The 26,215-nt window shown below is 39.0% G+C and overlaps 1 protein-coding gene across 4 annotated transcripts in view; it reads left to right on the plus strand.

Moving 5' to 3' along the window:
- GRIA3 (glutamate ionotropic receptor AMPA type subunit 3) overlaps window positions 1-26,215 on the plus strand; it is a 325,345-nt gene that overhangs the window by 293,878 nt on the left and 5,252 nt on the right. Inside the window, exons 12-16 of one of the 4 annotated variants that reach the window (XR_014460708.1) lie at window positions 5,498-5,696; window positions 11,777-12,024; window positions 12,931-13,045; window positions 19,892-20,006; window positions 24,200-24,339. Coding sequence is in view for 3 of the 4 variants with exons in the window: in XM_083159317.1 (XP_083015443.1) it covers window positions 5,498-5,696; window positions 11,777-12,024; window positions 19,892-20,006; window positions 24,200-24,445 (808 nt within the window). In the remaining variant the exon portion in view is untranslated. Of the gene's footprint in view, window positions 1-5,497; window positions 5,697-11,776; window positions 12,025-12,930; window positions 13,046-19,891; window positions 20,066-24,199; window positions 24,448-26,215 lie in introns of those variants that run through there. The other 3 variants (XM_083159318.1, XM_083159317.1, XM_083159316.1) reach the window with 3 other exon arrangements.

The following is a 26,215-nucleotide window of genomic DNA, read 5'->3' on the forward strand; positions in this document are numbered from 1 at the left end:
CGGCACTCGCAGAAATGATTACTGATGAACAACACATGAAAAGGTTTGACAGCATTGAGAAAAGTTTGAAACAAGGGCTAATGCAAAAATGTTGACATTAGTTGTTCAATTTTTTATGTCTATTTTGACATCTGTGGACATAACTCCCAATTAGAGTAGTTCGTACCCTCACATGGCTCTCTTGCTTCGCCATCCTTCGGTCGTGGTGGCTCGTTTCGCTCACTACACTTTATTGTTGTCAGCTGTAGTCAATGGGGATCATAAAGCCACCTAAACCTAACCCCCCGACCTGCAACCTAACCCCCCTTGTAAGTGCCTACCCCCCCTTTTTGCAGCCTAACCCTACCGCCTCCCTCCATAGCCTAACCCTAAGATCCCCCACTAGTGCCTAAACCTAACCCCACCAACCCCCTCACCTGACACTAACTCATCCCGGCATACTTGCATTTGGGATGTCGTCTGATGTATTGCTCTCTATTGAGAATCAGACATATATACGCAAATATATATAGATTTGGGTGCAGCCCGGCACTCAATCTGCGGGGATTCAACTGCCCTGGTGCCTTCCTGGAGCTTGGATAGATACACTGGAGAACATATAGGCGGGACTTGAAGATCTTAGTGAAAAATCCTAAGTGATGAATATCCCATTTCGGGGGTTTAGCAGATCCTTTGTCAAGGTGTACATAGCAAGTGAAAACAAAAGACATACCTTATATGCATTCAATCTGTGAGGAGGATCCCGTCCTTGGCACGGGTAGCTGGCATCCGGCGTCACTGCCGGGGAGTGTGCCTGATTGCTGATGTCATCTCCGGCTGCTAGGGCTCGCTATCGCCGGCAGTGTCATTTGTTGCTATGCAACGCTATTGTGCATTGAAGCTGGGTGCCTACCCCACACCGGGGAGGGGAATCGTACTGTGAAAACAATACAAATATTAATAACTGTGTGCAGTAATAACGACAGAAAGATATTATTTGATAAGCCTGAATATTAAAAGCTGTGTAAGAAATTATTTTAAGTATATGCTACAGAGATAATATGTAAACACAGGGCCTAGAACAACACGATACATATATGATACTAAAATTTTTCTAAACTATATACATATTGCTGTCTTGGGTCCTGAATACCTAGATCATATTGTCTAACTTTTATATAGTTACTACAATCAAAGCTGACTAGTAAATCTTACCCTTCAACTAATATGCTACAGCATCTACAGATCCGATGCTGGTACTATTGACTATGGGGGTGGCTTCCTCAAGTTTACTTAAAGGATATTAAAAGAAAATCTGTGGTTTAGTCCCATGGGCTTGCTTGAACCCAGAGTGAAGATCCATTTAGCCTCGCGCTGAAGGAGCATTCCTTCACGATCGTCACCTCTGATGGAATGTGGTATATGGTCGATGATCATATGTTTCAGATCGTTGATGGTGTGACCTTTGTTGGCAAAGTGCCGTGCTACTGGCTGCTCCAAGGGTTTTCCTGTTAGGGCACTTTGGATGGCAGAACGGTGGAGTGCCATCCTCTCCCACATGGTTCTCACCGTTTTTCCCACGTAAATCAATGGACATCAACAGGTGATGTAATATATTATGTGGGTTGACAGGCAGTTCAATACATGTCTGATTCGATAAATTTTATCCTTGGTGGCATTACAGAATGTATTGCCTACCAAAATATGGCTTCAGGTCATGCACTTCAGGCACCGGTTGCACCCTAGTTGTCGAGAGAGGAAGTTGGTGGCAGCCGTTTCTTTACTATAGTCGGAAAAGTCAGTGTGGACTATCAAATCTTTTATGTTTTTCCCCCGGCTATAGCACTCCATGAGTTTGGTTTTACTGAAGCATGGCAATTCCTTGTCTGTTGACACTATTAGCCAGAGAGCTTGTGATGCCCGCGATATCACTCCACTTGAAGTATTGTATCTGGAAACCCATGGGATAACCTCCTTACTTTGTTTAGAACCGGGTTGGCTTCTGGGGATGTCCATGACCTCTTTTTTCTGTCTCTCTAGATTTTTGGGGGCATATCCTCAAGTAGCAAATTTTTGTGCCACTTTGTCAAATTCTGAGAGGAGCTCTGTTACCTCACTGGTTTTCCGTGCCATGCGTACCATCTGGGACTTTGGTAATCCCCGCTTAAGTGATTCGGGGTGATGACTATTGGCCCTCAGAAGAGTGTTTTCGTCAGTGGGCTTGGTATAAACAGCTGTGTGTAAATTGCCCTCTTTAATGGATACAGTACCTGTACATCCAGGTAGTTTACAGTAGTTTTTGAGTATTGATATGTGATTCTTATCGGTGACTCCCTCTCATTCAAATCTATGAGCAGCTTCTTTAGTGCCTCTTCTCCCCCTGTCCATAGGAGAAAGAGGTCATCTATAACCCTTGTATAGAGGAGGATGTTAGATTCTATGTCTGGATTGTCGAAAAACATCTCGGTTTCCTCCGTGAACATAAAAATGTTTGCGAACGAGGAAGACACGTTGCTGCCGATAGAGCAGCCATTCAAATGCAGAAAAAACTGGCTGTCAAATAGGAAATAATACCTCTTGAGAGTCAACCTCAACAGTTGTAGAAAAAATTCTATGTCGCACGGCACATGTGCCTCTCTCCTCAGGTAATCTCCCATAATTGAGAGGTCCTTCTCATGGGGGATATTTGTGTAGAGGCTACAGATGTCTATTACACATAACACAGTCCCCTGTGGGAGTGGTCCCCCCTCTTTCAATTTAATGAGGAAACTGGTGGTATCTGTAATATATCTGGTCTGTTTCATGACTAGTGGTTGCAAGACGGTATCTAGAAACTGGGATACAGGTTGGAATAATGCCCCTTGGGCCGAAATTATAGGCCTTCCCGGTGGAGTTGTTAAATTTTTATGTATTTTTGGCATCGTGAACATGACCAGCACCCTTGGGTATTCCTGCATCAGTGCTTTTCTTAGTTTGTTAGAAATCAGACCTTGATTTACTGCATTCTCCAATGTTTGGTCAAGCTCTCTCTTATATTGATTGGTGGGGTCTTTCTGTAGTTTGAGATACGTGTTAGCATCTGACAGCTGTGTTTGGATTCCGGCTCTGTAATAGTCCAAATCCAGGATCACCACGCCCCTGCTCTTGTCGGCGGGGCGTATGATGATGTCTCTATATAGGCTTAAATTTCTCAAAGCCAATGTTTCCGTATTGGTGAGGTTCTGGTCGGTCACTCTATTCGCCCTGGCGTATTTTTCAACAGATTCATCTAGTAGGCGGGAAAAGGCCTTTATGGAGGCGTTCTGCGAGGGGGATCAAAAGATGTATGGGATCTGGAGTTGATGAATTCCTGATGGCCTACTGTGGTGCTGGTGTCTGGTTTATTTTGAAAATGTTAACAGAGTCGGAGCTTCCTAGTAAATCGATGTAATTCTATTTTTCACACACACACACACATATATATATATATATATATATATATATATATATATAAATATATATATATATGTCTGTCTTTGGGGGTGGATATATTATATATATATATATATATATATATATATATATATATATATATATATATATATATCTGGCAGGGGGTTCCTAGCAGGAACACATGCTGGCACTCCAAGGACTTTTCAAATGATGCAAAACATTTATTGTGCAGACATGGTGCTATCGACGTTTCAAAGCCACTTGGGCTTTTTCATCAGGATACACAATCAAACAAAGTAATGGTGATACACTTACCTATATAGTGTGTATAGTGGAAAAAACAGCAGTGTTCAGCAGCGTGCGCGCCGTGCTGCCGGGGGTTAGGCGCCCGTGGATTGCGTCATCTTCCCCTGTCTCCCGGCACAAGGCCTCATGGGGATTGTAGTTACAGACAGGGCGGCTCTCAGTGAGCGCAGCGTGGCATTTAGTAACCATAGTGACGCTGCTTGTTGTATGCACGTCCAGGGTCCCTTCCTCCGGCAGGCTGAATCTAATAGAGAAATACAGATAAACATATATCAGTGCTAAAAACAGGTGCAATTATTAAGGGAGAACCTAACTATCTCCGTGGGTGTCAAAGCATGTGTAAAAAAAGTGTCTATTAGATTTAAAAAATGAAAGGCAAGATAATAAATATTAAAAAACATGGTCATGGAATCCATATAATCTTATCATAGTTATAACAGGATCTACAGCATGTACTGTACTATTGCTGAATCAACTGGCATGTCTACACCTATATTCATAGGCAGCAATTGAGTGACAGTTTTTCATTTAACCCCTTTTGAGCCACAGTGTCCAGCAGAAAAATCCATCTTGTTTCCCGTTGTAACAGGGTTTTAGCCCTGTCGCCCCCTCGGGTGGGCATCGGTATATGGTCTATGATCTGATATTGCACATCCTCCATGGTATGGTTAGCGTCTCTAAAATGTCGTGCTACCGGCTGGTCCATTGGTTTACCCGATAATGCTGCTTTGATCGATGAACGATGCATGGCCATTCTTTCTTTAAAAATTCTGGTCGTTTGGCCAACATAGTACAACTTGCATGGGCACCATAACCAGAGCCCTAGGATGCTACAGATGTACATCATGTGCAACATGCAATTTCTTACAAAGAGGATCATCATTTAAACATCCACATACCAGCAAATTATTCCAAATAAAACATGTGGTTACCTGTACCAGCCGGTTCATTATATACATGTTATGGTGCCCATGCAAGTTGTACTATGTTGGCCAAACGACCAGACAGGATTATTGTCTGTACACTTATTATTCTGCTTCTTTGGACCTGATGAAAAGACCCCAAGCGGTCTTGAAACATTGTCCTTTTATTTGATGTACCACTAAAAACTTATTGTCACAAGTCCGTGGAGTGCCGCCTCTTAATCTCACCACCCTGCGGGGAGACACGGTGGGTGTTCTGTGTTATATTGCCATTTGGAAGGCACCGCGGCGTTACACCTCTTATCTGGAGTGCCGATCATCCAATCTCTACTATATATAAAATGAAAATGCTGAAGTAAAATACTGTAGCATTGAAATGCTGTATACCATTGCTATTGCGTTGATATTCGAGTGCCGCATTGATTGGTGTTGTGTGTGTGTGTGTACACATTTTATATATATATATATATATATATATATATATATATTCGCAGAACAAACTTTAGATATAGAAGCTAGAACAACAAGTAGCAAGACAACTATTTGTATTTAAAATGTTTGTGTAAAACATTTTTATTTGGTTATGTCATGGAATAGAATTTTATTTAGTTCAGAGTTCATATAATTAAAAAGTCACCTTTAATTTATCTTTTTATATCCCTTTTTATTAATACTATTTTCCTAGATTTGGTGATAATAGAAAATCAGACCCAGAGTTTGCAGTGTATTAAGACTACTCATACCATCTGCTGTTATTGTTTGCAGCAGTCTTAATTCTAGGAACTTCTGATGCTTGTCTTGTAGAGAAGCATATCCTGGATTATCTGGATAAATATCTAATCGTCTTTTATTTACAGATCTCTCTCTGGGCGAATAGTTGGAGGAGTGTGGTGGTTCTTCACTTTAATCATAATCTCCTCCTACACTGCCAACTTGGCTGCTTTCCTTACTGTGGAAAGGATGGTATCTCCCATAGAAAGTGCAGAGGATCTAGCAAAACAAACAGAGATAGCGTATGGCACTTTGGATTCAGGATCTACCAAAGAATTTTTTCGGGTAGGTTAATTGAAGGAATTTGTTTTAAAGTCAATTGGTTTCAAATGATATGATGTGTAAGTATGAACAAAAGACTCTCAGGATCCACACATGATCCATACATGCTGTGATGCATTGGGGACATTGTGGGTGATACATCCTTGAGTGCACTATATAAATCTTATTTATTTACTTACTTATATACTGTAGGAGGTCCTTGTGTCCTACTGTATATGCAAAGTCAATCAATGTTGTACTGGGGCCCACCAGGGAAATACAGTGCCATCTAACCACTGAATGGATGTATACAGTCATTGGGGTGGTGTGTTACTGGATTAAACCCTGTGGAGGACCCAGGTAGTCATAATGTTGTGGCTCCCCATGCAAATTAAAAAGCCCTTCTAGTCATGCCATGCAGTTTTTGTGTGACTTCTTCTATTAAAATGCATCTTATTCACACAACGATGCAGACAGAATGCAGTCCTATAAAACACGTTGCCCACAGAATAAAGGCATGCTAAATGCCATTTTTATCAGCAGAATCTGTATTTTCAGCAAAAAGAGGTACCTAATGCTAACAGAGTTGCATGGGACATTTCAGCTAACTCACGCCAGGCAAATCACGCTGTGGGCCACATAGAGGCAAAATGAGGAAACATCTGTATCTTCTAATATGTTTTTCCATTTTACAACCAACAATCTATTGAGAAACAGTAATGCGAATCTGATGTATTTGATTTATGTACTTTATGTTTTTAATGGGTACATTACATTAATACAGGGTACATTACATTATTACAGTATTTTATGTGTCACAGGGGCCTTAATGGTGTGGGGCCAGTGCCTACTCTGCCTATTTGGTAATCCGGCACTGGGGAAGTGTGGTAATTAATTGGAGTTCTGCAGCCCTCATCTAAAGGGATAGTGGTATTTCCGCTGTGGAAGTCAGATCAGCTCAAATCTTGGTGTCTATTTACTAAGAATTGGGTTGTAAAACCCAGTTATTGTGGAATTTTGGTGTCCAAATTTTAAATGGGCAGTGTTACTAGAAAAACATAACTATTAAAATCATAGACCTCTTAAATGTTGGGCATAAACCAATCACAATCACCAGACTTTATAATCCAATGCTATATAAATAAATCACCTAGAGTTTGAGAACCATATGCAGGGAGTGGCTACATATACATTATGACAGGCCTGGGCACATACATGAATCAAATAGACCAGCACCAAAGACTCCCTCAACATCCCAGTTGAATTCCCAATACAATTTATACTGATTTTGCCATAGCACCATGTGCTAAAAAATTCACAACCACAACAACCAGCGCATCTAAATACTTCATACTGTTCTCTAAAAGCAGACAGTAAATTTCCCTGTGAAGGAATTGAAAATGGATAAAATTAGAATTAATAGCATAATATAACTAGCAGTCTTCCAATTTGTATTAGAGATGTGTGCAAACACCCATGTTTTTTTTTTAGTTTTTGGTTTGAAGTCATCATTGGATTTTGTTATTGGTAAGACCCTTAAATGTTTTATTTTTGGTTCTGCATTTCTTTAAAATTGATGAAAAAATCATGTAATTTGGATCTGTTTTTGTTCCTAAAGTATATCTTTACAGTCATATTTAGATACATCCAGGGCCGGTGCAAGGTGAGGTGTGATGGGGGCACCCCGGTACTCACCGAGAACAGGGGGGTCCGCGCTGTCTGAGGTGTTTTAAAACCCAGAAGCGCTTCCCACGCCGCTGCCCGGCGGATGATGATGGACGGCAATGGGCAGCACTTCACTCCGGCTGGGCGCCACAGCGGGCAGCTCCCTCTCTCCTGGCCGGACAGCGGCACCCGACGGGACTCTGTAAGTTGTGGTGGGGGCGCCGCAGGTACCCCTCAGACCGCACGCGGTCCCCCCTGCTGCATATAGCCCCCACACCAGATAGCGCCGCAGGGACCCCTCAGATAGTACGGACCCCCCTGCTGCATATAGGGAGGGGGAGGGGGGAGTTCACCTCTGCTCACTCCATCGGGGGCACCTGGGGAACCTGGCTGCTCCAAACTGCCGCCCTCCAGTGGCCAGCGCCCTAGGCAAATGCCTAATGCTGCCTAGTGGTGGCGCCGGCCCTGGATACATCACACTTGAAATCATGAGGAGGGACTTATATGTCCTCCAAAACACACAAGACTTCTTTCTTTGATTTGAGATCAGGGTTTCGCATGATAACCTGAGCTGGGACTTAAGGCCTAATTGAGACTTGATTGCAGTACAAATTTGATCTCAGAATGGTCAAAACCATGTGCACTGCTGGTGGGGCAAATTAACATGTGCAGAGAGATTTAGATTTGGGTGGGGTGTATTTAAATTGAAATCTAAATTTCAGTGTAAAAATAGTCAGTATGTACCCTGCACAGAAACAATATAACTCACCCAAATGTAACTTCCTCTGCACATGTTACATTTACCCCATCTGCAGTGCACATGGTTTTGCCCATATTGAGAGCAAATTTGTCCTGCAACTTGGAACAACTTGGAAGCTCGGTTCAACTTGGAACCTCCAAAGCAACCTGATACAAAAGTATAGGTGTGTTTGGTTTTCACCAAAACCAAACCACTTATGTCTAAATTTGATCCATGAATAAGTTCCTGATTATTAACTTTTTTCTGAAATACATGTTCATGTTGCCCTTTTCACATGTTTCAAGGTTTTGTGTGATTTTTTTTGTGTTAATCCCTTCACTGGTGGTTTTTTTTTTTTTTAAGGGAGCGCTCCCCAAAGGGAAGGTTTTTTTTGGAGAGCACTCCCTAAAAAAAACATGTTGTGTCTCTCAGGGCCGGGCAGCTCTGCTGTGCACTATATCGCGGCTGTCTGGCCTGGCTCCTTTCTCCTTGCTGTGTGTGGCGTGAACTTGCTAATGTCACACAGCCAGGTTGCCGGGGGCAGGACCATGCAGTGACTGATAGAAACATAGAAACATAGAATCTGCCGTCAAATTCTATGTTTCTATCAGTCACTGCATGGTCCTGCCCCCGGCAACCTGGCTGCGTGCGGTGTGACATTAGCAAGTTCACGCCACACACAGCCAGGAGAAAGGAGCCAGGCCAGGCAGCCGCGGCCAGCCAGTGGCTGAAGCTGAGCTCATCACTAGCTCAGCTCAGCACAGCAGCTTTTCCCGGTGCCCAGGAGGGGGAGACAGTGGCAATCCCAGACATTTTCCTGGAATGCCAGTGTTACTACTGAAGCATAGCCTGGAAAATTTCCGGGATTGCCAGTGAAGGAGTTAATACTGGAATATGGGTACTGTATGCCACAGTTATCTTGTCTGTACTCTGCAATGCATACTGCAGTATACTGCAATTTATCAAGCTCCTTAAATGTACTTTTTCAGAGCATTTTCCCCATAACTACTCTATATACATCATGAGAAGCACTTTAATGGACTATGGAAAGACTGCAGGAGAGAGGGATCCTTTCATATTCATCTCTTTGTTCCTGCAAACCATTAGACCTCATCATTCTATTAATATATAAAGATTAAACTATATGCATTTTGTCTACAGTTGTCATTGACAACAAATGGTTATTAATCTAGTCTAATTTATTCAAACAATTATTGTTTATCTGACTAGCATGTAATGATTTTTCACAATCCTTAACAAGTAAATATAATTTTCAGCCTCAATACACAACAATTTAAATAATTAAAAATGGGCATTGTAATTGATCAAAATCTTAAAATTATATACACACAACAAAATTACTGTTAATCTAAACTATTCCTCAATCCAAACAACTAGTACATTGATCTGATTGTGGGGTCTGCCTCATGCAGCCCACACACGCATCGATTTTAGAATGCGTTTTGTACTTTTAAAGTACAAAACGCATCGTGTGTACAATTATCGGGGTGTATTAGTGCGGCGTGTGCGACGCGATGCTGTGCTATGCGCGTTCCCGGGGGCCGATTTTAGATGTCCAAAAAAGTATGTGCAGCAGGTGCTTTTTTGGACATTATCGCATAGCATCGGGCTCAGCATTATACAGGCATACGAGCCGATGCTATACGGCGGGTTTTTTTTTTTTTTTGGGGAAATAATTACATACAAATTGTTATCAACAACTTTATTGCAGGTTTAAAACATGTGAACACGAACAAAATAAAGGTCAGAAAAAGCCAGTGAAAAAAATGTGCTTAAATCGCACAGCATCGCATCGCAGACAGCAAAATAACCATCACATCGGGTCATGCTTAATTCTGGCAGAAAAATTGTAAAGAACCATTGTACAGCCAAAAACGCATAGCACTGAAATCGGTGCGTGTGTGGGCACCATTACAGTTTATTGTCATCAAAATGAATGTGATGGTACATTGCAGCAGTCTTTTGGGGATTTTCCTGGGACCACCTTGTTTCTTTCTCCTGCCCTGGATACTCCTGCACAATCTGAAAGTATCAGTACATCACTTGTTGGTGTCCATGACTTCTCTCTCAAATTCCAAGTAAATGTGCATAGTAATAGTGGCGCATCTCAAAATAAGTAGAAGGTGGCTAAAAGACCTACAAATAGTTTTTTTACTTACTCATAACTCTGAATAAGCTAAATAATGTCACTGTATAGTTTTCTTGAAATTAGCAGTGTTGAAAATGCCTGAAAATGTGTTCTCTTACATTTAGCCTTAAAACAACATGCATCATGAGATGCCTGGCAAAAGGAAACCACAAGTCTCATGGGACTTTGCTAGTGTCAAGCATCTGAATTTGCCTCCAAACCACCCCTACCCCCCACTCTGCTAGCAACTTGCATATTTTAAGCCTAAAATGCAACAGAGACTGTGAAGATTTGTTTGATATACAACAATTGTATAATTGTATGGAATAGGTTTCAACAATATTTAAACTGACCAAGCTATACAAAAAACCTTAACGTAATCCAACCTTTCTAGACAACCCTCCTTTTGTCATTTCTATTGTAATTGTTAATGTGAGGCACTTCAGTCCTTTTGGGATAAAATTGCTGTATAAACATTATCATCATCATCATCTTCATCATCAATAACATTAATCCTTCTTCGGTGACATCAGCTGCCCGCCTGATACCCGCGTCGCTACACAATTTAAATGGAAGAACCTAGCGTTTTCATGGGAACGCCCATAAAATGCTGGGCATTCCCAAGTGCGTTACCATGCCGCCCCACTGCTCTGTGCGAATGGGCCGTTGAATAATCAATTTGCCGCGCCTGTTCGCACAAAGAGGCTGCACATGCGCATACATGTTTATGCACATGCACAGTTGCAAAACATTGCTCCCCTATGTGAACGCTCAGTGGAGTGATCCGACCAGAATGAGGATCTTAGCTGCCAGTAGCTGCCAAAGACTTACATACATTGCAGAGCTTGTCCTTAGCACGTAATAACATCTTATATGGGCTATTTTTGCATATTTATACTTTTTTGTGGAATCCAAAGGATCCTTCTTGTGCTGCCTGCTTGCACAAGTACTTGCAAAGTAGTACCGCAAAGATCCAAAGTAGGTTAAGTTAGGTCATCGCATACTGTATGCTATTGCTTTATTTATTGCTTTATTTCTTAGTAATGGCTAGCTGCCAGTGACGCCGACTTAATACATTTAGGCAAATAAAGATTTTTTTATTGCCTCAAATTGAAATAATAATTTATCTCTTTTGTTGAGGTCATATCACAATAATTAATAAGCAAATATAAGTCCTGATCACATGGCTGCAAATTCTTGCGTGCGTGCTCAAGCGTTAGAAGGGAGGGTGTGTGATGTCAACTCCAGCCTTCATCATTATGGTTCTATTGCAACGTTTTCACTGGCCATTCTTAGGCATGCAGGGTGTAGGATTTCACTCAGACTGGGCAGTGTCTATCTAATTGCATGGTGATTGCAGGGCGCTGCAAAAACTTTCCGCAGCGATCAGGTCTGATTAATCTGTAAAGAACATACAGTATATTACATATATTCTAATACAAGTCTTTGCTAATTTATTATGTGGTGAGTTCTCGAGAGTATGGTATTATAAGTAGAAAAAAACTCTCCTGAAAGTAATTTATTCTTTTCTTTTTACCTTTTCACTGCCAGCGATCGAAGATAGCAGTCTATGAGAAGATGTGGTCTTATATGAAGTCAGCAGAGCCCTCTGTGTTTACCAAAACTACAGATGACGGTGTAGGTCGTGTTCGGAAGTCTAAAGGAAAGTTTGCCTTCCTGCTGGAATCTACAATGAATGAATACATCGAACAGAGAAAGCCATGTGATACCATGAAAGTCGGAGGAAATCTGGACTCCAAAGGATATGGAGTTGCAACCCCAAAAGGCTCAGCATTAAGGTGGGTGGAATAATATAACAATATATGTGTTGTTATAGTATTCCACCTTCCCTGATGTGTTGTGTTTTTTTTTACTTTCTTGTGGATGTTTGAGGTAACATGGTTTACACTTTTAACATTACAGGATGGTAAATGGTATAAACTCCTTTTTTTGTTTGTTTGGTCTTTTTGTTTTTGTTTTTCATTTTATGTTTGTGTGTCGTATTTTATCTCTTTTGTATTTAGTTATAATTTTACATCTCAGTGGCTTTTTTAGTTTAATTATCAAAAAACCACATTCAATTGCCATATGTGCTGAATGTTAATTGCATGATGTGGTGTTTATGTTTAATTCCTGAAAGATGGTTTATTCACTCCCATCTTGCGTATTTCTAGTTTATGTTTAATATGCCCCCCTCTCAGCACAAGCCAGCTATATATGTTGTAGCTAGTATTTGCAGTCAATAATTTAATAGTTTATGTGAACCTCTAGACAATTTGTCCTCTTGGACTCCTTTCTTACTTATTTAAATTTCCTCAGTAGAGATGTGCGATTTTTTTTTGCTGAATTTTGTGAAATTCAGGTGCTTTTTCCAGATAAAAAAATTGATAGAATAATTTAATTTAGTGTGGATTTAATATTGCAGAAAACTGCCTGCTGGCATTAGGTCAGTTTTTTTTTTGCTTACTAACAATTCCTTAATTTTGTGGTCAAACTTGCAAACTTTCACCATAAAATGTTGAAAACTTTGCATATTGTAAAGTATATTTCTGGGATTTGCTGAGCACTGAAATGTTGCGCTAAAAATATTTTGGCAAAAGTAAATTGAATAGGAATTTTCAAAGCAGATTTAAAGACATTCGCACAACTCTATTCCTAAAAGCCTTTTGTACATTTTCTTACGAGTTATGTTTTATCGTTTCAAGAAATGCTGTTAACCTGGCAGTATTAAAACTGAATGAGCAAGGACTCTTGGACAAATTGAAAAACAAATGGTGGTACGACAAAGGAGAATGCGGCAGCGGGGGAGGTGACTCCAAGGTCAGCCTCAATGTCACCACAATCGGGTACCTTAGTCAAGAGTAATCGGCAAGACTGTTATTTTGGTAAAAAAGTTCAAATGTTAACAAACTAGTTAATGGAGCAATAAGCCCATTATTTTCACAGTAGCTTGGAATTTAAATCAGTTTATGAAGAATATGGTTGATACCTCTGGATGCCTTTTCCACTCAGAAATGGTTCACCAAAAGTGCAAGGTGAATGTTAAAAAATCTTTATCCAAGGTCTATATTTTACACTAAGAAAATAGCTTGTAGGCAGAAGGTAATGTGTTGTGACAACTGAGAAAAATGCTATTATACTGGGGATTATTGAGGAAAAGGATCCCATTAAAATCTTTTACTTGTATATAGTAGCTAAAAAATAAATCTAAGACTTAAAAATAAAAAAAAATATTTTCAATTAGCTGGCACTTTAATGTAAATGTAGTACCTTCTGTAAAATTATAATATAGTATTAAGCATTTTTGTAATTTCCATTTGCACTACCACAGGATAGAAAATTCCTACTGGGTTTCATACTCTCAAATTAATATAGATAATATTTTTGGTGCCTGATTCTGGTTCACTTGCAAAGGCAAAGTCTCGCTCTAATGGACAAAACTATGTGCACTGCAGGGAGGGGGGCAGATGTAACATGTGCAGAGAGAGTTAGATTTTAGTTACTTATTTGCTTCTGTGCAGGGTAAATACTGGCTTCTTTATTTTTACACGGTAATATAGATATCCATTTGAAGTACAAACCCCATCCAAATGTAACTCTCTTTGCACATGTTACATCTGCCCCCCCTTTTTAAGTTTTTAAAATTTTAAGTTTCATATGCATTATTGACACTGTCAAGACACTTTTCTCCCATGTATGTGACACTTCATTACATTATTATATTGTGCACGAATAAGGAAATTAAATTTTTGCATTTAGCAATAACTGTCAAGCCACATTGCTTTGATATTATTGGACATAAGTATATGCGTTTGTACACCAGATGAACAATAGTGTTGTGTAATGAGCTTGATGTATCTTAAGATGCAGGATTCAACATACACCCATAAGTCTGAAAAAGTAGCCCTCATTTGGCTTTTCACACAGAACTGTATGCATCGTTGGACATAGCCACGCCTACACATTTCACAATACCCACATGCACATTTTTTACAATTATATAAAACTTTTCTTCTCATACATTATACCAAATATTGGGCCTGAATATTTATTTTAAAGATTCCCTGTTTACTTTCCTAAAATGTCATATTTTAGTTGGTCCCATATGTTGTTGTTTACAGAATTGATATCCAATGAGACCATGTTGTGGTTACTGTTTCCTAGATGTTCTTTTACTTTGGTATTTGAAACTAAATCTATATTATTTGTTAATACTAAATCCAATAACGCCCTCTTACCAGTCAGTGTTTCAACCGATTGTGTGATAAATTGATCCTTGAGTAAGTTTAGGAACTCATTGCTTTTTGCTGATGTACTGGTCGTATTTGTATAGTTGAAATCTGGAAAGTTAAAATCCCCCAAAATGAATACCTGCCCCTGATCTGCCAATGTTTTTATTTGATCTAAAAGTAGTGCCTCATCCCTTTCATTAATTGTTATTTTCAATTATCACTGTCCACATGGCCTCAGTATTATCCTCAGCTATCCCCAAGCTCATTTCCTTCTCACATGGTTTAAGTTTGTCTTACATAAAGGCACCCCCCCTTATATTTTCCCTTTCTTCTCTGAAAAGGGTATATTCCTCCATGTTTATAGCCCAATCATGTGATTCGTTGCATCATGTTTCTTTTATACCAATTATATCATAATAATCCCTTGTGGCCATGGTTTCTAGTTCCCCAATTTTGCTTGCCAAGCTTCTTGCATTAGCCAGCAAGCATTTCAGTTTACTTTCTCGTTTTTTCCATTTTAAGGTTTGTTTAAATCTAGTTTTTCTTCCCAACCCACCTTCTCCAACTCAATTCTCTTGCTTTCCTATTCCTCACTACTCCGTCTTATGCGCCCAAAGTTTCTATCTGTATCCCCCCCCATGTCTAGTTTTAAGACTCCTCCAACCTTCTAACCATCCTTCCTTCCAGCACTGCTGCCCCCTTTGCTTTCAGGTGCAATTCGTCAGTGCTGTATAGATGGCTCCTGATGGAAAAGTCTGACCAGTGCTCTAGGAACCTGAACCCCCTTTCATACACCACCCTTTAGCCACACATTAAGCTACTTAAGTTCCCTCTGTCTCCCTAGACTAGTGCATGGCACAGGTAATATTTCTGAGAAAATTACCCTGGATGTTCTTGCTTTTAACTTACGTGAAATAATTTTAAGGACACCCCACCTGCCACTAACTTGGACATTTTGTGCCAACATGCACCATGAACGCTGGGTCTTTCCCAGCCCCATCCAGTAATCTGTCCACTTAATCTACTATGTGCCATACCTAAGCACCCAGAAGACCACTGACTGTACGGTGATCATGGTCCTGGTAGCAGATTGTCCTATCTGTTTTACTGATTATAGAATCCCCTACCACCACAATCTGCCTTTTCTCAGATTTCCTTGCCCACACTAAGCCTGATGTGCCATTCATCTAGTTGCTAGAGGAGTTAGTCACAGCTAGCCCTCCAGTACTGATGTAATGTCTTCAGTAGCTTTCTCCAGTCTGTAGAATCTACTGGGATTAGTCAGGTCAGCACGGGCCTGCCTACTACCCCATATAACTGTGACTCAGCTAGCTTGCTCACCCACCTCATCTACAGTATTTCTAATACCTCCTGATCCTCCAAACTTTCAGCTTCCGGTTTACACTGCTCCCCATTTGTTTGGCTGCTCTTACTTCACTCTTTGCTGCTCCTCCATGCCCTTTGGGAAAGTGATGCTAGGTGTTCCTCCTTGGATTACAGGCTGTTAAAATAAGGACTTCCCAGCACAAACGATACTCTTTCTTTTGAGACAATGATACTCATTTAATTTGCCAGGTCCACATCATTCAGCGCTCTACCAAAAGACAATGCTTTTTTTTGGTCTACATGACCTTACTGATCCATTAAAAAAGTAATTCGCTCAGTGCCGTTCATTGTGTATACCCTTCTGATACAACGCTTCATCGCAGCCAGTAGACAAGTGCCGTGTGTTCAACAGATGCACAATTCCGGTACTGCTTTCCACTGTAGCCAGAAGTCAAAGGTCATGCATTCCAGTGACCCGGAGTCTTACTTCCAGACTTTCGATGAAGCGTCACTACTGGGAGTCAGGCACAATGTGTTCCATGGTCCCCCTCAAACCAGGAGAACTAAAGTGTACTTCCTTGTTTGCGTTCCACACACTGAATTATTAGCACTCCTATTGGTTATATACCTCACATATTAGTATCGCTGGCATGCCCTTTTAATGAAAAACGAATGGCACATATTAATCTACTTAGTTGATTAAAGGGCAGTAATCCAATATAAGGCAATAATGAAGATCCTAGAGAAATCCCTTAGCAATTAAAAGAACACTTATATAATTAACACCAAATTTAAACAATACTATTTACTTAAAAACACATACATTGTTTACCTATTAAGTATAGAAGATGCTAATTATAGATATGTTATACACCTTATGCCACTTATATTGGCGACATGAGACTGCTAATGTAGTCATACTGTCAGCATTGACAATGTTGACATTCACCATACAGAAACTGATTAAATAACCCAAGCAGGTACAGCTGCAGCAGCTCCATCATGGCTTCTAGATCCTGATATTCATAATTGTCACTTACATGACAGACCTCTTATCCTATGGTTTTGGTTTGAGTTTCTCCCCTATAACTAATCCTAATCCCTCCCCCCAAAACCTAATCTCCTCTACCCTAATATCAACATTGTGACAATGTTGATATTTCTTATGTCGACATTCTGAGAATCTTGACAAGTTACTTGTCAACATTTTAACAATGTCAACATCAACACTGTCAATATTGTGGTGTTGCCATTATGATTATTGACATTGTAAATGTTAACATTTTGACTACATCAAAGTGAAAGAAGAAAAGCATGTGAGGGAAGAGAATAATGATTTGGAGTGTTTATAAGTGAGTTTTACAGTCCCAGTAATCTCTGGAATTATTCCATGTATGGTCATACGGACACACAGTACTTTTACACTGTCATCCTGGGCACATTGGAACACTTTCACAGTAGTATTCCTTTGTATTCTTCTTGACGCCTTTTAAAAAAAAACTTTTTAAAATATATAACACTTGTTCTGCCAACAGGTCTAGATCAGGAACTTAAAGTGGCCCTGGAAAAATTTCTGGATGTGGCTTCAGTAAAAACCAATAGAAATATAGGCATGTTAGCACACCATTATCTCTAGCCATATGTGTTGGTTTTAGGTGTTAGGTGAAATGGGAGTTATAACAACAGCTTACAGTTTGCTAATTAAACTATTCCATTGTCCTTGGGAGCCATAGGCCAAGAAACATCGGTGTAACTTCATTATTATTTCTTGCTGCACCAGCAACTACAAGTCCCAGAGTCACCAGTTTCAGCTGGAAAGTTTTTTTTACATCCTTTCAGCGCTCAGGTCCAATCAAGACCGGCTGCTCCTTATTCACCCGATGGGTTCCTGAATCCACAGGGATATCAATGCTAAAACAGAAGAAATGAGCAATCCATAGTGCATATATCAGAGTATAATTTTTATTGACAAATCCTCTGAACATATGGTAAAAAATTACGTACCAAGTAGAGCGGTATAACCACCGCAGGAATATCAGTGTGTTAATACAGCAATGGATAAAGCTGCCGGTTGGGGCTGTTTAACTCTCCTGTCTCCGTCTCTTTCCAAATCATGCATCCAACATGGACCTTATTCTGGTCCTCACGCAATGCTGTGAATTTTGCAGCATTGCATGTGGATTGAATACCACCCGCCGCTCACACAGCTGCCCCACCCCCCTGCTCACCAAGTTCCCCGCACGGATGCAAATGGATGTTTTGCATCCATTCGCAGCCATTCGCAGCCTTGGGTGTGGGCATTAAATCATTCAATGGTCGCTGACCTCCAAATGATTTGGAATGTACATGCAAAACTAAGACACTCTCAGGTGTCTTTGCTTTGCATGTTTCCTGTATGGGAACAGTGCAGGCAGCTTACATCCGGTGATGTCAGCTGCCCACCCCAGGCAGTTGTGTCCCTGCCTAATTTCCAAGGGAATGCCAGGCGTTTTCATGGGAACACCCATGAAATGCTGGCTGTTCCCATGGGCTTGTCCCCTCGTTGCCGCCCCCGCCCAAATTGGACAGGATGGCGAACTAGCAGTTTGCTGTGCCAACTCTCACCCAGCGTATGCACATGTGCAGGAATGCACATTCGCATTAAAAAAAGCTGCTCCCCGTGTGAATGCGAAGGGGAGCGAGCGCATTAGAATAAGGCCCCATGTCTCTACATTTTATATAAGATACTGTATAGTATATATTATGCTAAATAGTGGTGCCACCAGAGTATCTATTGTACAAAATATATGGTAGTGCTGAATGACAGCCACCAGTGACAGGACTACTAGATCACACTTGTTACATGGAAATGGTGAAATAGTCACAGGAGTCCTTATCTACGGCAATTACATTTAAAGGGGTATCACAGTGACTTTCGAGATGAAAGCAAGTGTACATAATTAACAATTCCACTATTTACCAATTATACTTGGACAACACAGGCCACATACAATCCAAATCCTAGTGCAGGTAAAACATGCTACTGACATACAGTAGGTAAAATGATAGATATACAGATATACAGTGATTGACAAATATTCATTTTATCAGAAGAAGAATTCTTTATTTATAGTAATGCTTATAAAAAATGACTAGTGGTAATATATTCTGCAATATAATGAATATAAGAACATGGAACATATGTATCTGCTACAAAATATATTACATTGCAAGAGTAATAATCAAGAGGCTTTGTTCTCTTATAACGATATTGTTATACGTATACAAATTAGCACTAGTTTTAAATGCACTACAGAATATTTTATTTACAAAAAAATGAAATAGTAACAATAGAAACCAGTCTTTTTTTATTTTTTTTACACATAAATAAAATTAAATATAATGTATTTGGTCAGATCACAAAAAAGGTTATGGTTCAAGAAAAAAATACTTATGTGAAAGATAATATATGCTATTACTCCATTTTTTTTCTTCTTGTAAACTTACAGTTGGTTATCTTGAAAAAGGTGGAAATAGAACCAAATATGTTGGGTTAACTTCATTGTGTATGCCTTTACTAAACAGCATATTGTCAATTCAGAATTTAAATGGGAGTTTCTATTATTAGAATACGTTTGAATTTCCTTATTTCTAGGATACAAAGGTGGTTATGCCACTTGAATGGCATTTTTCAAGATTAAATAAATAAAAATCTATCTTTTTTTCAATTTAACATTCTTGATTATTCCACAACATAGCACAACCTGCTTACATACCTATCTGCTTATTATATGATATTCCAAATCTCTCAGTGGAAATGGTATCCTGAAGAGGTGTAGATTAACCATAATTTAGAAATGTTACTGCATTAGCCTATTGCCAATTGTCATTAATTATTATTACTCCTTTAACAGTGTGTGCCGATTACTCAAAGCGATATAGGCAGGACCTGGTAATTTAGTGTCACTTGTGGTGTTAAAACTAAGGTGATATTCAGGTTGCCTGCAGTTCAAGATCTTTGTGTCCAGGGTCCCTGCTTTATCGCTTTGTATAGTATGAAAATAGTTTTAAGCTTGAATAACATAAAATAACATAATATAATGTTATTTATGTTATTTCCCACGTGAAGAACTCCCGTAAACCTTGCAGTATTGAAACTCAGTGAACAAGGCATCTTAGACAAGCTGAAAAACAAATGGTGGTACGATAAGGGTGAATGTGGAGCCAAGGACTCCGGAAGTAAGGTCAGTCGCAGAAGGTCTTTTGAATTGATCAGAAGTCACATTTTGACTCACCGTTCATGCACACAGTTTTATTTCTTTTTAAAACATAGTTATAACATATAAATAAAACACAAAGAAGACAATAACTCCAAATACATCTCTTAAAACTCAATGGACAAGATTTACTAATGAATTTATTGTACTAATGGAATGGATAATGATGCAACACCTTCATATTCTATGTCATCTATCGTCACACTGGCCCTTATTCTGATCGGTGCGGAAATTCCCGCATGCGGACGGACCGCCGATGTTGATCGTCTGCGCATGTGCAGAGGTCACTCTGCGCATGTGCAGGCGATTTCGCCGCACGGATTCTTTATACGCCGCACAGGGGGCGTAGAGGGGCGTGAGGGGCTACTTAGCCTCATTACCCTATGCATACGCCCCCCGTTTCATGGGCGTTCCCATGCAAACGCGGGGCGTATGCATGGTAATGAGGCCGTGACGCGTGGGTACGGGGCGGGCATCTGACATCGCCGGATGTCAGCTGCCCGCCCCTATACATGATTTCACACGGACAAGTGTCCGTGTGGTCTTGTGTTGCGGGACCTGGTGGAGCGTGCGGCCCTGCATTCGATGTTCGGCGACCATCGAATGCAGGGGCTGCTCCCACCATGGAGGAGGCGTATCCCCGTACAATTTCATGCGGATCGCCACATATCCGCATACGGACGGCAGGTGGCGATCCGTATGGAAGGCGGGGATTCGCCTGCACGGTTGCGGCCGCATATTCTGATCGGGCCGCACCGATCAGAATAAGGGCCACTGTGAGATAAGGCCAAGCTTTCAAGACTTGGTAAGTCTCTCCCAGCAATTATCCATTATTGTTAATACATTTTTTTATTGTAAATAAGTGTGTTAGACAATACAACTAAAATAAATAGTTGATACAAAGGAAAATACTCACTCTGATACAATCCATCACATATACTGTAAAATACACTGTCAGAAAACTAATTGAAACACTATTAAAAGTTTAAATAATACTGCAATGGGGTAGATTTGTTAATGCTTTTATATTGTGCATGTGCATTTATTGTGACCTTTCCACAAACCCTAGTTTATTTTGGATGTCACCAAAAATACTTTGTTAGTACTAATCAGCTTTTTAAAACTTAAACTTGTGAAAACTTAAATGTTTCCACTACTTGGTACAGTATTCATGAAAAAACATAATTTTTGTATATATCCAGAATAGGGTCATGTTACCAACAAAAGTCAAAGTTTCCAGTAATTATTCCATTCCATGCACATACTGTAGAAACCATTTATTTCTGTCTTGACCAGAGATGTACATTAATGTCCACTCCTCATGGTTACAGCAAATAGCAAGCCATCAGTTGTACTGATGTGGACAAAACTCACCTTTTCCCTGTTTCCTGACCACCACTTTGTTACTTAACATTGCATTTGAATGATTTTAGTTCAATACAGAAGAACTATTAATAATGGTATATCTTAAAAATGGCCCTCCTGAAAAGAAACAACCACAAAGAAAAGACAAGAGGTTACAAAGCCACTAATGTATTACGATATACACAATGGCATAAAATTAAGGTACACCAACTTTGTGTGCACCCTGCTTTGTGTTGTTAATACATGAGTAAATAATAAACTTTTCAATTGTGAAGACTTTCAGTACTCTTATATTCAACGTAACCTATCCATATGTTGTGTAAATTTGGCAGCCATTTAGGTTTTTACATTCATTTGCTACAAACTGAAGTCTATATGGGCCAAATAATATAGTTGATCTGATCAGGATTATTCAGTGTTGTCTGGTATGGCTGTTCAATCAAGCCTGATGACCACACATGACTTTGTATGATCTAGCCAATCAGTGCTTCTGTATGTTCATGCATGATCAAACCTTACAGAGAGCCAACTGCTGTATAGATTAGCTCATTGTAAGACTAATATGTCAGATGCCAATTAACAAGGGTTAAACTGAATGTATCAATGTTGGCATTAGGGAATACATAATGCAGTCTCCCTGCTCAAAACAATAAACAGCAATTTAAAAAGTAGAAAAAAGTAAAAATATATATCATTCAATATGAGGACAAACGTAGAAATTTAGTAATATAATTATCATGTTTCATTCATCTTCTGCATTGTATGATCATAATTAATTTAGACAATGCCTTTAGAGGAAAGGGAGTAGCGTATATATTATGTATTTGCAGACAGAAATCCGCTCTTGCAAAAAAACTTTCTATAAATAATTTTGTTTAATCGTGAAATCACTGTCAAATTAAAAGTTGTTAAAGAAAAGAATAAAATTCAACTTTTTCTATTTATCCCTAGACATCAAAGTATCACTAATATACAAATAACAACACCATATACTGTAACTGAATCTATTGAATCTATTGTTTACATTTTAAATTTTTATTATATTCTGAAATAATATTGGATAAATACATTGTGATATCTGTATTCTTATTGGAAAATTGGCCCCAGAGATGACTCCTGTTAGCCTATAACATGTGTGTAGAAAGTCCCTTAGTCAATCTACCCCACTGCATTTAAGTGATGACATATTACAATCCTATACATGCTCCCGGTTGTCGCTACCTGATGAAAATATAACTATACTTTCAATATTCAAATAAAAAAACTTTATTAGCAAAACACGTTTTCCCTAACACTCAGCATAATGCTGATGTACAGTACTCATTGTAGCTGTTACCAAGCTAAGAGCGTGTAATTTTTCACATACTTTATAATCACCATTGATTTTCATAAACTCATTATTTCCCTTTGAATTACATTTTCTGACATGAACACTTAGACTTATACTTAACACAAAGACATAACTCCTATTAAGTTTATATCTAGTTAACCCAATTTAATTCAGCAATTCCTTTTAATGAACTTTATAAATTTAGTGAGAGCTAAAAGTTTATGAAATCGTTATTATGTATGCTACACCACATATATCATAAAAATATTATTTTCAATTAGGCTTCTTTTTTATTTTGTTTGTAATTAGCAGTAGTTCACTCCATCCAACATTCATACCTGTTGTGCATTCCCTTATCTTGCTGCTAATTTTGAGATAGTCAGTAAAGCTGCTTAGTGTACAGTAGTCTGTAAATGAAATACAAACATATTTCTATATTGGCTAAATGATTAAAACACTACCTGAATGACTATTATTTTTTACATTGATGGTCATTTTTGTAATGATTTAATCAACACAATGACACGTGTAGGCTTAATGAAATCACTGTTTATATTTCTATATATTTTAGCAATCCTAGCAATAGACCCTAAGGCGGCAAATGATTTCATTTTAGTAGAATTAAGATGTATTATCAGCTTAGCATTTCTAGGGTAGATCCGGATTAATACCACTTATCTTTTTTTCCTGTTGAAGGTTTCAATCTGCATGCAAAAATATTAGAATGTAGCTTAGGCATTCCAAGTACAGTATTACCGTAGCTTATCAGTAATATGGTTGAAGTTCAATTTAAATATGCTTAAATATTAACTACATATAACCCGTATCAAATGCAAAAAATATAGATATACTACAACCCGAGAATGAGACATGGAAATTGTCAACTTGTGGCTCTCTACTTTTCGTTGGCATGGCCAAGCATGCTGGTGGTTATAGTTCAACAAGTAGACAGCCGCAAGGTTTCCAAGACTACTTTAAAATGTGGCAGGCAGCAAGTAAAGGATACAGTTATCAGTTATGCAACAATTATATACTGTATGTATTATACATATTGTCTACATTCAACAAATGCAGCATTTAAGTTATATATTTCCAATCTAGATATATATTAATGTGATTAGTGATAGTATCAATGTATTCAATTAATGATTCCTTAAAAAATAGTGACCTGATAATTTTACTAGCATTTTAACATCATAAAGACTAAAATGTACAATGGGATAAAGTTTGAACTTCTAGAACTGTTCATGGGTTGTCAGGGAGCATAAAGGGGAAATAAAAATAAGAAATTATTTCTGCATGTATGAAATTGCTTTTTAATGCCATGTTTGTAGTTTAAGAGGAGGCAAAAATATATAAAATACAAAATATATAGGGTTCTTTCAGATCAGGGCAGACATGAGAGCAAATTTTTAACCATTGTAAAATATCCAGTGATCCTAATAGAGTTGTTCATTTTTCTTAGGACAAGACAAGTGCCCTGAGCTTAAGTAATGTCGCAGGGGTGTTCTATATTCTTGTTGGAGGCCTTGGACTAGCCATGATGGTGGCTTTGATAGAATTCTGCTACAAATCACGAGCAGAATCCAAAAGAATGAAAATCACGAAGAATTCACAAAACTTTAAACCTCCACCTGCAACTAGCACCCAGAATTATGCTACATACAGAGAAGGTTACAATGTATATGGAACAGAAAGCGTTAAAATTTAAGGGTATGATTTGGATCCATCAGGAGATAAAAATTGCAATATCTTGTTTTGAAATTGTTTTTAAAAAGAAATGTTTCGGAATTTAATCTAGAAGGCTTAACAAAACATTTTTGTGAACATGTTGAGCATTGCAATAAGAGAGGATAAATGCCTACTTGCTTCTGGCAGCAACATAATCAACCATCCTTTATAATTATTAAAAATCACAGTAAAAACACAAACATGCATCAGATCACCAATCTGATGAAGAGGTTATTAAATTGCCTCAAAACGTTATTAACCATATATGTGGTATAACGAGTCTTATTGGGAGTGCCACCGTACGTATGTTTTATATATATATATATATATATATATATATATATATATATATATATACACACACATGGGCTCACTGTTGAGCAACGGCCGGCACTCATGGAGACTGGTTTTTAGTAATTAGAAGCGACATCAAAGTGTGGTCAACGTTTCTGAGGTGTTTAATAACCTCTTTGTCAGGACATCTAGATGTCCTGACGAAAGAGATTATTAAACACCGCAGAAATGTTGACCACACTTAGATGTCACTTCTAATTACTTAAAACCAGTCTCCGTGAGTGCCGGCCTTTGCTCAACAGTCAGCCCATGTGTGTGTATTATTCATGGCAAGGACACCAGGAGCAGCTGTTTATGTATATCTGAGTGCCAGATGACCCTTCTCCATATATATATATATATATGTCTATTTTGGACAGCAGGTCACACAGCATCTCAGGTTAATCCAAATGCAATTATTATTACAGGCCGTAGCATACAGGTAACCTTAGCAACACATACTTTTTGCAAATGCTCCAGTGGTCCCTACAATAGACACCTCCAGCCTATCGTTTGGGCAGCTACTCCACCATCAAGAGCAAGGTGACTCTGTCCTGGAAATCCTTATATCAGGAAATCGCAGGTGCTGTTGATTACACACCTGGGATTCTGCTACTGCTTCCAAAACCTGGTCTGGATCCTCCATATTACTTATATGTGGGGAGATGTTGTCTCTGCCACATTATCTATCTAACTATATATATATATATATATATATATATATATATATATATATATATATATATATATACAGTGAAATAAATTAGGCCACTCACTGGACTTTGTTTGAAAATGAAGTAAAGGATCATTCCTCCATATCAACCAACATTAAAGTGCTCTGTGCATGACAGTGGGCCATGGGCCAAAGTTTCGGTATTCCTTCAGACCTTTTTCAAGCCCCCCACTACCTCCTGCTAAAGTACATGTAATGTTACACTGCAACACCCGGCTCCTGCCACCGAGCAGGATCTAGCACTTCGGTGTCACCCCTCAGTGGCCTGCACCCTCCTTGTGATGCAACTGCCTACTTTTACCAAAATACAGAGTGACTTGATTTTTCTGTGCTCCCAACTCAGGATTAACAGTTCATAGTGACCAAGATATATAAAAAAAATTACATATCTAAGGGCCTTATTTTGGTTCATTCTTTCTGACAAAATCCTTCTTAGATGGACAAAACCATGTGCACTGCAGGGGGGGCAGATGTAACATGTGCAGAGAGAATTAGATTTTGGTGAGTAATTTTGTTTCTGTGCAGGGAAAATACTGACTGCTTTATTTTTACACTGCAATATAGATCTCACTTTGAAGTAAAACCCCACCCAAATCTAATTCTCTCTGCACAAGTAACACCTGCCCCACCTGCAGTGCACATGGTTTTGCCCATCTAAGAAGGATTTTGTCAGAAAGAATGAAC

This window comes from Crinia signifera, chromosome 9 (assembly GCF_055691185.1).
Source record: "Crinia signifera chromosome 9, ASM5569118v1, whole genome shotgun sequence".
Taxonomy (NCBI): Eukaryota; Metazoa; Chordata; class Amphibia; order Anura; family Myobatrachidae; genus Crinia; species Crinia signifera.